The sequence below is a fragment of the Cadophora gregata genome (genome assembly GCF_030347475.1).
Source record: "Cadophora gregata isolate MNR1 chromosome Unknown scaffold_4, whole genome shotgun sequence".
Classification (NCBI taxonomy): Eukaryota; Fungi; Ascomycota; class Leotiomycetes; order Helotiales; family Ploettnerulaceae; genus Cadophora; species Cadophora gregata.
Genome location: NW_026695927.1, coordinates 2,036,847 through 2,050,578, shown reverse-complemented (window position 1 = coordinate 2,050,578; position 13,732 = coordinate 2,036,847). Strand labels below are relative to the sequence as shown.

The 13,732-nt window shown below is 49.2% G+C and overlaps 5 protein-coding genes across 6 annotated transcripts; 4 read left to right on the top strand and 1 right to left on the bottom strand.

Moving 5' to 3' along the window:
* The first annotated feature begins 57 nt into the window (after positions 1-57).
* Positions 58-5,183, top strand: ONS95_010381 (uncharacterized protein). The gene is made up of 3 exons (XM_058503971.1): positions 58-147; positions 209-2,675; positions 2,725-5,183. The coding sequence occupies exons 2-3, from the start codon at positions 909-911 to the stop codon at positions 3,589-3,591; spliced, it is 2,634 nt and encodes an 877-aa protein (XP_058360684.1). The 5' UTR covers positions 58-147; positions 209-908; the 3' UTR covers positions 3,592-5,183.
* Positions 5,184-8,931, bottom strand: ONS95_010380 (uncharacterized protein). Of its 2 annotated transcripts, none has more exons than XM_058503970.1 (4): positions 8,376-8,931; positions 6,535-8,324; positions 5,522-6,483; positions 5,184-5,459 (listed from the first exon to the last, which is right to left on the bottom strand). In XM_058503970.1, the coding sequence occupies exons 1-4, from the start codon at positions 8,656-8,658 to the stop codon at positions 5,441-5,443; spliced, it is 3,054 nt and encodes a 1,017-aa protein (XP_058360683.1). In that variant the 5' UTR covers positions 8,659-8,931; the 3' UTR covers positions 5,184-5,440. The 2 variants fall into 2 exon arrangements, with proteins under 2 accessions (XP_058360683.1, XP_058360682.1); XM_058503969.1 differs by having other exon boundaries at positions 5,184-6,483; positions 8,376-8,745; positions 8,795-8,931.
* A 55-nt stretch (positions 8,932-8,986) lies between these two features.
* ONS95_010379 (uncharacterized protein) lies at positions 8,987-10,904 on the top strand. The gene is made up of 2 exons (XM_058503968.1): positions 8,987-10,048; positions 10,098-10,904. Exons 1-2 carry the CDS (start codon positions 9,468-9,470, stop codon positions 10,678-10,680), a joined length of 1,164 nt encoding a protein of 387 aa, XP_058360681.1. The 5' UTR covers positions 8,987-9,467; the 3' UTR covers positions 10,681-10,904.
* A 325-nt stretch (positions 10,905-11,229) lies between these two features.
* ONS95_010378 (uncharacterized protein) lies at positions 11,230-11,875 on the top strand (the record flags this gene model as incomplete). Its single annotated transcript, XM_058503967.1, has 2 exons — positions 11,230-11,761; positions 11,826-11,875. The coding sequence occupies 2 exons, from the start codon at positions 11,230-11,232 to the stop codon at positions 11,873-11,875; spliced, it is 582 nt and encodes a 193-aa protein (XP_058360680.1).
* Positions 11,876-12,913: 1,038 nt separating this feature from the next.
* On the top strand, positions 12,914-13,364 carry ONS95_010377 (uncharacterized protein; the record flags this gene model as incomplete). The annotated part of the gene is made up of 3 exons (XM_058503966.1): positions 12,914-13,048; positions 13,104-13,116; positions 13,165-13,364. The coding sequence occupies 3 exons, from the start codon at positions 12,914-12,916 to the stop codon at positions 13,362-13,364; spliced, it is 348 nt and encodes a 115-aa protein (XP_058360679.1).
* Positions 13,365-13,732: the final 368 nt, after the last annotated feature.

Sequence of the window (13,732 nt, the reverse complement as noted above, 5' to 3'; positions counted from 1 at the left end):
GAGCTGGAAACACCATAAAAAGAGACAGTGATCAAGTATGAAAATGTGCAAGTGCCATACTAGGTTGAACACAGCCTTGCGCCGACTTCTTGTGGCAATTTGAGCTCCCCTGAGCAAGCTTCCTAACGGCCGATTATTGTGCAAGTGGTAAGTGGTTTCGAAGAGAAGAAGTCTGTGGCGTTATTTTCGGCCCCTGATTACAAGCCAGACTCGACTCCCCCTCGTCCCCCCCCCCCAATATCCCCTCGAGCCCTCCTCTCCCTCCTCTCCTTCCCGCTGTTGACTGTCATCGTCCAAGCCACATCCTCCTGTGTCCGTCCTCCACCGGACTTTCGTCCTCTCTCTAATAAATACTCCTCACGCCACGCCACCCCATAACTGTCTTCACAACAAATTGCGAGTTGGTCGTGCTACTCAATCAACTCTTCATACTTCTGCTCTCTTTCTCTTCTGACCTTTTTCTTCCGAATCCTCCACGGTCCAGAGCAGCGAAACGAAGATCCCTCAAGACGATCTCTCATCCACCAAAGAGCTAATCCGGCATACAGACCGCCGATCCTAAAACCCTGGAATCCAAAACTACACAGCCCTTCGAGCTTCCTTACCGTCGTCTGCCTTCCAGTCCCTCCTTTCGCCGCACCCTTCGAGCGTCATCAGTCCAGCCGCAAGTCAGGACAACCAAACACCTCCCAACTCTCCGCCCAGCTTCCCTTTCCTTCTCTTGACACAACCCCATCACAACCTCATAAACCATTCAATAAAGCCACACGAATAAAATTGGTCGACTCGAGCATGGTCGCAGTATACACATGATCACAATGGATTCCCGAAGACGATAAAGATCACACTTACCACGGCGTTGGATATCAAAATCGACTCTCCTCGTGCAGACGACTGAAACTCCCACGATGGTAACGAAGACCTCTACAAGACCGCCACCGCGGTCAGCACACTCCCATTCACATTCACAATCGAGTCGGACCTCTTCGAAATCCACTACAACCCCTTCAAACTCACTACCTCGAGTTGCTGCGTCAGTGGGCCAGGCATACCCTCCAAGCAACCCGCCTTTCCTTCGATCTCCCGCAATCCATAATGACGTCCGCACACCGAGTCCAAATTATTTTGGCCTCATTGTTGACCCCGCCAGTGATCCACGAGACTCTGGCGCAGGCCCTAAGGACAATTGGAGCCCTCCTTCGTCATCGATCCGCTCATTTGGAGCAGCATCACCAAGACATCTTCCATTAGATGCGAACCCAGACTTTGCAGCTTTCAGAAGACAAACAGAAGGGGCTAATGCTTTCAACCTGGGCCACGGGAATTTATCACACTTTGCATCAACACCAAGCGCACACTTACGTCAGAAGCCGGAGAGACGGCCAACAAGATCTGATACACAGGATAATACATCCCCCAAATCAAGACCGCAACCTAGGCATGATAAGCCAGAGAGAATGGACCTTGACGGGGGACCTTCGTTGAATGCCCCTTCGTTCTTCGACATCCCCCGGCAACAGTCCCCGGCGCCTATGAACGAGCATAATTCTCCTCTGCAACGTAATGTTCTCTCAAATCTAGATGATAGGCACCCCCGCCTCTCTTTACCACAAAACAAAGCGGATCCCCCGTCACCACAATTGAAACTGCAGCAGCGGACAAGCCACCACAGAGCTGATACTCTTCCATCATCATTAGAAGATGGTCCTGCGCTGATCTCACCAGCTCAGCTGAGAGACATGGTGGAACGAATGCCTCCGTCACAGTTTCTGTTATTGGATCTTCGAGTTTTCCCACAGTTTTCCCAGTCGAGAATTCATGGTGCTCTGAACTTGTGCATTCCCACGACACTCTTGAAGCGACCATCATTTAACCTTCAGAAACTGCAGGATACATTTACAAATGACAGCGAGAAGGCCAGATTTGCCGAATGGAAGAAAGCCAAGTATATTGTTGTGTATGACGCTTTCTCTTCCGAAAAGAAGGATGCTGTCTCCGCGGTCAATACACTGAAGAAATTTTCAAATGAAGGTTGGAAGGGAAACTCATATATCGTTCGGGGCGGTTTCGCGGATTTTGCGAAGAGTTTCCCACATCTTCTTGACAACCGCTCTAGCCAAGAGATGCAGTCATCCAAGATCAGTCTTTCCCTAGGTACCTCGGGTCCTGATGTAGCTCCTGTTGCTGGTGGTTGCGTTATGCCAGCAACAAAGAACGCTGCAAATCCATTTTTCAGCAACATTCGTCAAAATCAAGATCTCATTGGTGGCGTAGGTCAAATGGATGTGAAGGTACCGGATGAAATCGGTCCTGAACTCAAGACACTTGCCCCTCGATGGCTCACCAAAGCCTGCGAAAAGGAAGACCACGGCAAGATAGTTTCTGATAAGTTTTTGCGTCTAGAACTGGCAGAACAGTCTCGAATGACCAAGGCACTCTCTTCGGGTGTGTCTTGGGGGACACCAGCTCCAGGGTCTAAGGATGTTCAGATTGCTGGTATCGAAAAGGGTGGTAAGAACCGGTACAATAACATCTGGCCTTTCGAGCACGCTAGAGTTAAGATACAGGGACGTCCGGAGGGGGCTTGTGATTATGTCAATGCAAGCCACATCAAGTCGTCGCGAAGCAACAAACAATATATCGCATCGCAAGGCCCCCTTCCTGCTACGTTTGAGGTAAGCTACTCTACCATTCTCATTGGAAATATTCGCTGACACTATAAAGGACTTCTGGAGTGTTATCTGGGACCAAGACGTCAGAGTAATCGTGATGCTCACAGCCGAGTCTGAAGGTGGTCAACTCAAGTGTCATCCTTACTGGTCAGGCAAGGAATATGGCCCACTGAAGCTGAAGGCCCTTTCAGAGAAAAAGGTCGCTTTGTCGCACAGCAGAAGCCGTTCACCCAAAGATAGCCGCGATTCCGGTCGTAGACGAGCAAATACCACTGCCGAGACAGCACCACCACCTCCCCCAACAGAAACGCCCCATGCCATCATACGGAAATTCACATTGTCCCATTCCGCCCACCCGTTCTCTCCCATGCGGGAAATCACGCAGGTGCATTACTCATCATGGCCAGACTTCGGAGCCCCTGCAAGTCCAGGCCAGCTATTGGGTCTAGTTGAGCTTAGCAATGTTATACAGCGAGCCTCTACAGCACCGACAGAATCGACCCGCTCCGATGATCCAGAATCTGGGGAGACATCCAGGCCAATGCTTGTTCATTGCAGTGCTGGTTGTGGACGCACAGGCACATTCTGTACGATTGACACAGTTATTGACATGCTCAAGCGTCAGCGGAAAGAGGCCAAGAGCGGAGTCACTCCCATGGATATCGGTTCTTCGGGTGGAGATTACATGAGTTCAAGGGGCGTATCGGGAGACTGGGTTTTCGACCAAGATATAGATCTTGTAGAGAAGACGGTTGAGGATTTCCGAGGCCAGAGACTAAGCATGGTTCAGAGTCTGCGGCAATACGTTCTATGCTACGAAACAGTACTAGAATGGCTTTCACAGCAACATTTCGGAACAGGAAGGACTGGCCGCGATCGCAGTGGGAGCGATAGTGGATTCGAAAGGAGAAGTTCGTGAAGTAATTCTGGCCACTTCATCTATACGGAAGGTTGTTTCATGAACATACGGTGGGAAAGAGCAAGCAATCGGAACGCAAATACAAAACTGCGTACACAAAAACTCAATTCAAGTATTGCATATTGGCATAGATTGGCGCGCAACACGCATTACAAGCGAACAGACGGGACGGGGCAGGATGTGCGGAAATGAGAGACGGGGCTTACGAATGCATCATGATAATGAGTTTCTGGATTTCGAGCGGTTGGCAAGCGAGGCATGGCGTGGTGAAGTTGGGCATACATACAGCATTCTTGCATGGCGATGGTGTTTGGGAGTCTTCTTTTTTATTGATTTTGGCCTCTCCGGAAGGAAAGTGGTGTGTGTGTGGCTTGAGTGCTTTGTTTACATGCGGGATCGGAAGCGAGAGCGGCGGGGGATGCTGGGTATGGGTCATTAGATACATGAGTGTGCCATTGATGGGTGGCCCATGAGAATCGAGAATGAAATAAGAAATAAGCACAATCCAACAAACTTGATCTCCGTTATGCTGTCCTACCACCCTCTTCTCCCTTGGGTCTTCACTCTCGCTCTTCCGGGTAATAGAGCATCGGGAGAAGCCACGTCGTTGACCTTGGCACATCGATGCCTAGCCCTAGCTGATCGACAGGCAACATCTTAAGCCGCACATTCAAGTTGTACATTCAACTCGTAAAATCACTACCTCAATCACTAGAGATCCATCACGTTATCAAATCGATGCAAGTCCCGTGCACCTGGCTTACCAAGTCTTTATCGCCGCTCTCGTTTCTATGGCATCTTTTACGTCCGCGGCGTAGACCTTTCGGTCACCGTTCTCGAGGTATCAATGAATCCAGCCGATCCGTACTTTTCGAGTGTTCCTGTCGAGATACATCTGCACATTCTCAAGCTTCTTCCTGCCTTGCCATCTCTCCACAATCTTAACAAAAGCTCGCCTTCTGTCTTCCCAGTATTTGAAGAGTACGGCGCCGAAATCACAGAGACTATCATATCTCACAGCATACCTACCCGCGCAGTTCCAAAATTTGATCTGTATTGTTATCCTGGTCCGATTAAACTTGATCCCCTCGCTGTCGCTGGAGGACTTCACGGCTGTGTTTCTGCGACGTGATGGTTACTTACTGTTCAAACTACGTCAACGGTCCTACAATTTTCCAGGTGTATCCCAACGAACCGAGGGGAAGCTCCTGATTCTCCTCAGAACACAAGCTGATCTGACTTCCCAATATGGAGAGAGGTTGCAGAGTTATATACTCAGAACTTGAAACACGTCGTCAGGACAGCTACAAGTAATAGTCAAACGGTATTCAGTACGCTTAACCCGGTCAAGGACAGTAGGAAGAAATTGGGAAATTGGGATGATTGAGTGACTTTCATATAAACTGGTGTGGCAAGGGGTACCAGCTGATCAAGACACGGACAAAGATAACTCGCCTAAGACAGCGATATTTACTAGCTCTTGCTGAGCCATAAAATTCAACTCGGAATAAACACAGTCTCTAGAGCGAGCGTCTGGGCAGGGAGACCCGAACATTGACAGTTTACAAAAACGTGGGATCCTGACTTGCACAATTTGTGGTTTTCCATCTTATATTTTCTGATTTGAAGTCTCGGCTCTATCGCTGGCCCTGGGGCGAGGTGTGAGATAGAATTCGTCCTGAAATCAGTAACACATGTGTGTTACTACTGCTGTTGGTACACTGTTGTAAAGTACATCCTAGGGATCATCTCAGTGACAGCCATTTTGCCCCCACCGCGTAGAAATCCAAATGCCCATCGATGACCCAGAACGCCGTGAGGACTGTTGCCTGCCACTTGGTATTATTCATTAAGTAAGTCCGTACTTCCTATATCCACCAAAGTCAGCACACATTTCGGACCGCTTAAATCGGCTCTTCAAAATGCTTGCCTGATCTGCCACATCGCAGACTTGGCCCTCTCGCGAACATTCAACTCGGGATCCTGCTCCAGCATCTCGATCTTGGACAGAAACCCGAGCTTTTTCAACTCGTTCGCCCGCTGAGCACAGGCCTGACCATCATTCTGGTCATCCATCCATGTCAAATTTGACACGAGCCAGCAGAGGGCTAGTCGAACCTCAATATTAGGATGGTTGAACTGAGGCACGAGCAGCTTCAACAAATCCGTCTGCGCGATGACAATTTGTCGATGACGGGGTACGCTCGCTGCCATGTGGACGAGAATATAACCAACAGCAATGATGATCTCAGCTTGTGGCGGTAAGATCTTGCGCTCACTATTCGGGAAACCACGGTTGTACGGATTGATCATCTTCGGCTTCAGTTTCGAAGCGAGAATCTCGAAGACCCTGTCTTGACCCAGTGCACTGAACAGAAAATCGATCATTTCTGTAGTGTCGGCAGTCCCACCCTGACCGGCGCCACCAATAAGATTTCGGATGAAGTCCAGGCCTTGTTCTTGTACGGCGATGTCATCCTTTCTTGCTCTCCTAGCTGGGTTCGTTTCTGCGTCTCGTAACGCAGCTAAGCGAGCTTCGGCCTGTTGGATAGACTTGCTTCGACTACTTGGCCGAGAGTTGATCCTACCAAATGCCGCATCTACATGTTCCTCAAATTGATCCATAACCACATCTTCGTCCATCTCATCATTCCGCGGACTCTCTCTGTCGATCTGCCCTCTCGAGTTGAGAAGCGCCTCATCTTCAGTATCGTCACAGATCAGTTGCACCAACCATCCTGGGCCAATTTCTTCTAGACATTGCCTCTTCATATCATTGCTGACGCCATGAACGAAATGCTTCAATGACCAGACGGCATTAAGTCGTAGCTTCGCGTTCATAGATCTAGCGTGCTCACAGAGTATTTTAAGAACTCCAGCTTCTGAAATAGGCTTCGTTTCTGTTAGACGGCCGTCGAAACAGTCTACAATAGGAAAACTCACCTCGCGCATCGGGCTGACATCGGTGAGTAGATTGCAAACAGTTGCTGTTGCAGCAATCTGCACTTCGATATCTGGGTGCTGTAGGAGCTGGAACACGGGTTCCGCCACACCGTTATCTATCAACGTGGTTCGTAAAACACTGACAGACCGAGACAATGCACGAACAGCCCCACATGCTGCAATGAGAACTTCGACCGGATTCGTTCCATAATCTCCTTTCGATTCGTCGTCGCTCGAGTCATCAGATGCCTTATCATTCTTCTTCTTGGATTTTGCTGACGGCTTGCGGGGGCTTGCGCTCATAGAAGACACTATGTAAGGCATCATCCCTTGATCAACGATGGCTTTCCTGTACTCATCCTTGAATGGTACAAGTGCGGCGATCGCTTTGAGCACACTCTCTCTGACTTTAATTTTGTGCAGCAATGCAGGGGATTGACCGGTGTTGCCTAGAGACAGCGTATCGTGGCCTCCTCCACGTTCGTCTCGATCTGGAGACCAAGGGCCTGATCCTATAGACTCTAGTGCAGGATCATATGATACCTTGAGCATTTTGGAGAGTTTACTAACAACACCGGCATCGAATGCAGCTTTCTGAAGATACTCACTGTCTGTGATGAGCATTGCAAGAACGACAGGTGCTCGCTCCTTGACTGTCCGATCCAGTAGTAGTGCCTCCTCATCCTCAAGGCTATCGTTGCCTGCGAGAAAGATGTTATCATCTCCAAGCATTTGAACCAGAAGGGGTACCACGAGTAACCCAAGAGCAGTTTCCCTTGTCTTGTTCGTCAAACCTGCTCTGTAGAGAACAGTCAGGACAGAAGCAGCCATGAGTCGCTCCGAGCCAGTCCGCAACTTAAGCAACAATATGAGATAAGCAATGAGTGGGCTTTCAGGCTCTTCTATTTCAGTCGCCGAGGACTCCTGGGGAGATTCCAGGTTTGGTGAATCAGGCCAGTTTGACAACGTTGAAACAATCGGCCTTGAACTTGAACGGCCATTTAGCGCTAAGTTCTGACTCGAATTGGAAGTGCCCAGTGGTGGAAAAGCGGACGCCTGAGCGTTAGTGTTTTTGAGCTGATGCAGAGGAATAAATGGTAGTAGATAGTCCACTGCGTTGAGCTGGCTCTGGCGTACACTCAACCCAGCTGCATTGAAGGCATTCCACGCTGCACGGGCATTCTGGGTACCAGAAAACTCGGCCGGCAAGGATGTAGGATATATGGCTAGTATGGATGGAGAATACAGCAATTGAGATGCTCTGCACTTTGAATTGGCGATAATAGCAGCAATTGCTTCCAGAATCACCGACAGCCTACCATTTGCTGGAGCCGGTCCTGGGAAGAAGTCCTGCAAACCATCTCTCTGGGATTGTACCTCTGCTCCAGGTATTACCAATCCTTCAGCAACAACAAAGCTAGCCAATTTTGTAGCAAGAGCATCAAGAACTCCCGAATTTGCTAGACCCTGTTGATGACGTTCCTCGCGACATACCCGACTTATCAAGGTTGCCACAAGTGATATCTGTGTTTGAGAATTGGACGATGTTGACGTCTGCGACAATATTTTGCACAACGAGTTGAGATTCTGGCGCGAGAAAAGGTGCTCTGCGATTGCACTTGTGCTCAACGAATGTGTGTTGGAAGCTAAGGCGGCCGATTCTGCCAGGTTGGAGAGAGCTCGGAGCGATGTCAAGACCAGTTGTGAAGGGTTGCTTGATGGACAAAGATTTGACAGAATAGCCGGCAAGGAGGCGGCGGCTTGTAGAGGTGTGAGGAATGGCGGACCGCCTTCTGCGTGTTAGCATATAGATTGATAGTAGTTGGGCGAGTATGCATCACCTAGAGCAACGCTTGCCACCACTTGGAGACCTTGTAATCTAAGCTGTTCCTCTTCCACCAAGGGTCTCGAGGCAAAGCTATGATCATGCGACTTCCCATCCTGCCTACTACCAGCTTTGTTGAAAGTCAAACGGACAACAGGTTCCAAAACACCTTCGGTGATGGCCAGCTCTTTCTTCAACGGGTGCCCAACTATCTCATTTTTGAGCGCCTTCAGCACCAGTATTTGCTCGGTCGGCGTTCTTGCATTGCGGATCTGTGCAACCCAGGGCTGTCTAGCCATTGTGGAGGAATTATGGATGCGCGTGTTCGGCTCGTACAAGCATTCGATATCTGGGTTCTTGAAAGGACCGTTCGCTGAAGCGGACTGCTGGAGCTTTCAGAGAGAGATAGGATATTGGGAGGCGCGGAAAAGATACTGGAAAGCAGCTGAATCCGTGCTATGCGATCCTGTCGATATAAATGTTTGCCGCTGCAATTGTGAGTAAATGGTTGCACGGCGACAGGGAGGTGTGTTGATCATGGGAGGAGATGGAGTTCGGCTAAGTGTGTACATGCTTCAATTGTCAGCCTCGTCTGCCCTGTTCTCCCGATGAACCTCCCTCCCTCACTTGAAGTCAAATGCCCAACTACCAACGTCCACCTCTTCGATTCACCAGCACCTTCAGCCTCTAGTAACAGCAAACACTCGAAAGGCCAAAGATGTAGCCAAAGATGTAGTTCTGTGCGAGATCGAGCCAATTCTATCTTTCACTAGATATCTGTAATACGACTTTTCGCGGTCGAGGCCATTGCGATCATCTAGTCTGGTGCGAGCGAGCAAAATTTCACGCCCGCCATTGAGGCGCAACCACAGCCGCTCTCACACGGAAAGACAACATCAACCAAATCTCACGCACAGAGACCCTGCGTTGACATTCGTCTGTACATTTTCAACCCACTTTACTCACGACACATTCTGCAAGACCATAATTTCGCCCAAACGACCTTTCCTGCTCCTGGTCGCATCCCACTCTCGTCCCTTCCTTCACAATTGCCTCCATTGCGCCTGGATCATCGAGCAGCTTAGAGGATGCCTTTCCTTCCTAGAACATGCTGAAGCCATTACCACAACATAGAGCATCGCCTGCTACTTCACCTATCTTCCACTATGCGCCGACTTCGCACTCGCTTCCATCGTCGCCATTATCTAGAAGAAACTCCAGCTCCAGGTCGCAGGGCTCTGTCGCATACCGCACCCCACCACAACGAGCGCAAGCACGATATGTGGACGCTGCGACACAGTGGAGTCCCATCATGAACTCGAAAGTCGACCATCCCGTCGAGCCAGCTGTGCCTGTAAAGGTCGAGCAAACCGAAGATTTAGTGGCTCCAGCCTCAGCAACCGCCCCCTCCATACCCCCCTCCCCAAACAAACCTGCTCTCCAACCCGAGTCTCCTGGATTGAAGAGGCGGCAGTCTCAAGGCACTGCACAGTCTATACCTACGACCACCCAAACCATACGCACGAAGCGACCCAGATCGGATCAGGAGCCGAAAGTTCTACCTGCCAAATATGAGTTCTGTGCTGTGGAAGATATGGTCGTATTGATCGCGAACATGATACAGGAACTCATTACAACAAATGATAGACTCCCGCTTCAAAGTGGCGTGCTCACGCGGTTCCATTCAAGGTAAGTAGATCTCTGCTTGTAATGAAGTGGTTTGGACTCACACACGCAGGACGCCCCCTGGTATATCCGTATTGGACTACTTGCAAAGGCTTGCTAAACACGCTACTCTCACACCTCCGCTACTACTATCAATGGTTTACTACATTGATAGGCTCTGCTTGCTCTACCCAGCGTTCACAGTCACGACCCTGACGGTCCATCGATTTCTGATAACCGCCGCAACAGTGGCTGCCAAAGGCCTTTCTGACTCTTTTTGGAACAACGCTACATATGCTAGAGTGGGGGGAATCAAGATTGCAGAGCTTGGTTTACTGGAACTAGATTTCTTATACAGGGTTGATTGGAAAATTGTACCAAACCCAGAAGCACTGGTTGATTACTATAATGGCCTGGTTGAGAGAGCAGATGGCTACGTGATCGAGAGTGACTCGAGCTCTATAGATGAGGATGACGACGACGATGAAGATAGTAATGACTTGGACGGGTCAAGATCCAGCCCAGATGACAAGGCTGAGATCTCGCCAGAATCCACAACAGATACGAAGTGGAAGGCGTGGATGGATGACGTATCTACGATTAAGGACGAGCCTCTTGAGGAAAAGTCCCTTCATTCAGAAGGGAGCTCCTCTTGAACTAAAAGGAGCTGTTTATGAGGCGGAGGACGACTTATACCCACTTCGATTTTCTTTGGTAGCATAAGGAGGATATTGGCGTTTTGTTATTGGGGGAACTTCATACCAAGGATGGTCAGATTCAAGATAATCAGTGATCCATAGATGAGAAGCGATTTTTAGGGAGGGCAGGACATCATGGGGGATTCAAGGCCTCACGTGACCAAGAATACAGCTGAATTCAATGGCTTGTGTATAATTCTCAGCATATCCGCTTGTTTTTGTTCTTCACCAAAAGTTGGCACGAGTTCAACTGTAAGGATCTAGCGTATTAAGATCGGGAGCCGAGCTCTCTGTTTTCTAGAATCATAAATATTTTTGGCCATCAAGATAACAATTACATCGTTGCAACAAATTCACAGGTTGCAGCATCTCAGCCTTGTCATGCCAGAAAAACACCTGACGAGGATCTTCGGGAAGGCTGACCCATCTCACATCTCTTGGCCCCATGCCTGGCATCCGGCTTGACAACAGCCCAACCTCATCACCATCAACCTCAGCACAACAAGTATGAGGTTCCTCGGCGTCCTTGTCGCAATTTGCGTCCCTGTATTAGCAATAAGCTCCGAGTTAATAGATAGCACAACCGTCTACATCCAACCACTTACATCCAAATCCGCACCTCTGTCCCTCGCCGAAATCAAATTCAACCCCTCCACCCTCTCCTCCGAGATCCTCTCCTACGAATCCCCTCTTTTCGAAGACGAAGATCTCTCCTCCAAGCTCCTGCGTGTCGGAATCTACGATCCTGCCACCGCAACATGGAAGTCCTCGACATCGACTACGTCCGTGGAGACGTTTGCGAAGGGGTATGCGCCAACGATTGTCTTGAACTTGGATGCGCAAGGTGGTGTCATTGGGGTTAGCTGTAAGAGTAGCAGTGTCGATGCGGGACAGACGAGGGATTTTGGACCGAAGGTTAAGGTGGTCAAGATGAGGGAGGGAGCGAAGCCGTTTTTGAATCGGCCGGTGGTGTTGAATCCCGAGGGGAAGGTCGAGGAGATACCGACGGAGAAGACTCTTTTGCAGAAGTATTGGTGGGGTAAGTTCTTCTTTCTTGGGCGGCTTTTGAGTTTGTGGAAGTGTCGTACTGACTTTAGATGCAGTGATTGCTGGTGGTATTATCATCATGCTCACGACCGGTGGTGGGGAATAAGTGTACCGACGTTGTATTTTAGAATGGTAATGGATGAACATATATCTCTTGAATTGTGGATTTAAGATATGGGAGTATGTTTTGCTTCTGTATGCGAATTTTCCTAATGCTCTGAACCTCTGGCAGTGTCAGCATTTCGTCATGTCTGTTCGATTGATATTTTCCGTTCATAAACTCCAGTGATCAATTCTACTTAGGGTTGATAGGAAAATTCTTCTGCTCAAGCTGAACAGGCTGATACTTCCCAAGAACGTTTTCCAAATTCAAGTGATGTATGTGGTCATTTGCTGAGAGCTGCAAGTTGTTCTCCTCATGGTATTCTGATTTTTGGACGTTCATATGTTGTCCATAAAAAGGGCATGTTGTAACTAGGTATACTTGCGTATGCAGTAAGTGCTAATGAGATTTGTCTGCTAGAGCTGTCTGTTATTTCTTGATAGTGTTTCCCTTATATCATTTGTCAAGCGGCTTCTCCAGTCGTATCGTTTACAGCAGCGTTGGACTCGGATTCCGGCAACAATCTCCTCAGCTACCGAGGCAACAACGCGTACCGTCCAATATGTCTAAGTAGACAGGCGAGCACATTGGACCAAAGTAATGGTGCCAAAGCAGCTTCTTCCCTTTGATAATCACCATTCGAATTGGCTGGTGTTGCTCACAGATCCGGCTGTTTGGCTAGAGTGGTTGTACATGATTGTGCTATTGTTGCACACCATGTGGATATTGTGAGATGTTTCACTCATTACATAGAATATCCTCCAAGCTTCATAACTGATTTTCTTGATCCCTTTCCCTTCTCTTCTCTTTCCCATAAATCTTGGAGGCAGAAGTGACGGTCCAATCAAAGCGCCGCCCTGAATAGGCTGTGGACCGTGCTTTCCAAGGGCGGCTGCAGCCTTCGCGTCCTTGCAAAAGTAAGCGCGATCTCGCGATTTCAGCTTCCTCTCGCCCCTGCAAATCGAATAACCGTCAACTCACCAACCCAAGTACAATCACAACTACACCACAAACTCCTCAACACTTAGAAACCGTCTCAAAATGGCTGACCAGTCTGGATCTGCAAACACCTCCATCGCCGATAAGGGAAAGGGCAAAGGCGCTGCTGAGCCTGAGAATGATACCACCATGGAGGTTGATGACAGCTCCAGCGACGAGGACGTCGAAGTTGATGAGGTGAGTGGCTTATCCATTCAGAATACAGCGCATTTTGGACTAACACTTCAAGCAGGATGATGTAGTTGGTAAGGCATCCCTGCGAGCCAATCTGAATATTGCCTAACAAGCCACAGAGGAGCAAGACGACGAGATGGCAGCTATCGACAGAACCAACATCATTGAGTCTGGCCGCCGCACTCGTGGTGTTAAGATCGACTACGCCAAGGCAGCCGAGGAGATGAAGGCTGCTGGTGAGATGGACGAGGACTCCGATGATGATGGAGACTTCGAGGAGCCTCCACAGGACTCCGATGCTGAGATGAAGGACAAGTAGAGGTGTGTGTTGAAGATACGTGGGTAATTGGGCGGTAGACGATTGGATTTACTGGACTGTTGGCATACGACCCCCTGCAACAGAACCCTTGGCCGGCAATACTTGCGGTTTTGTTGTACTTGCATGTTTGCTGGTTCTCGGGCTTATTCGATCAGCGACGTCCTCTGCCCTCGACTTCGACTTGGCATCGGTTCACTTTCTCCTCATCGCTAGACCGACAAAAGTTTTCCTACAACATTGATTGCATTACGAGGGCATATGATATGACGATTGGGCTGATTTGGTAGAGCGACGACAACATGCGTCATGCATATGAATGGATGGGTGGAGCGTTAAACCCGCGCATGCTCTTTGTTTGTATCACTTTC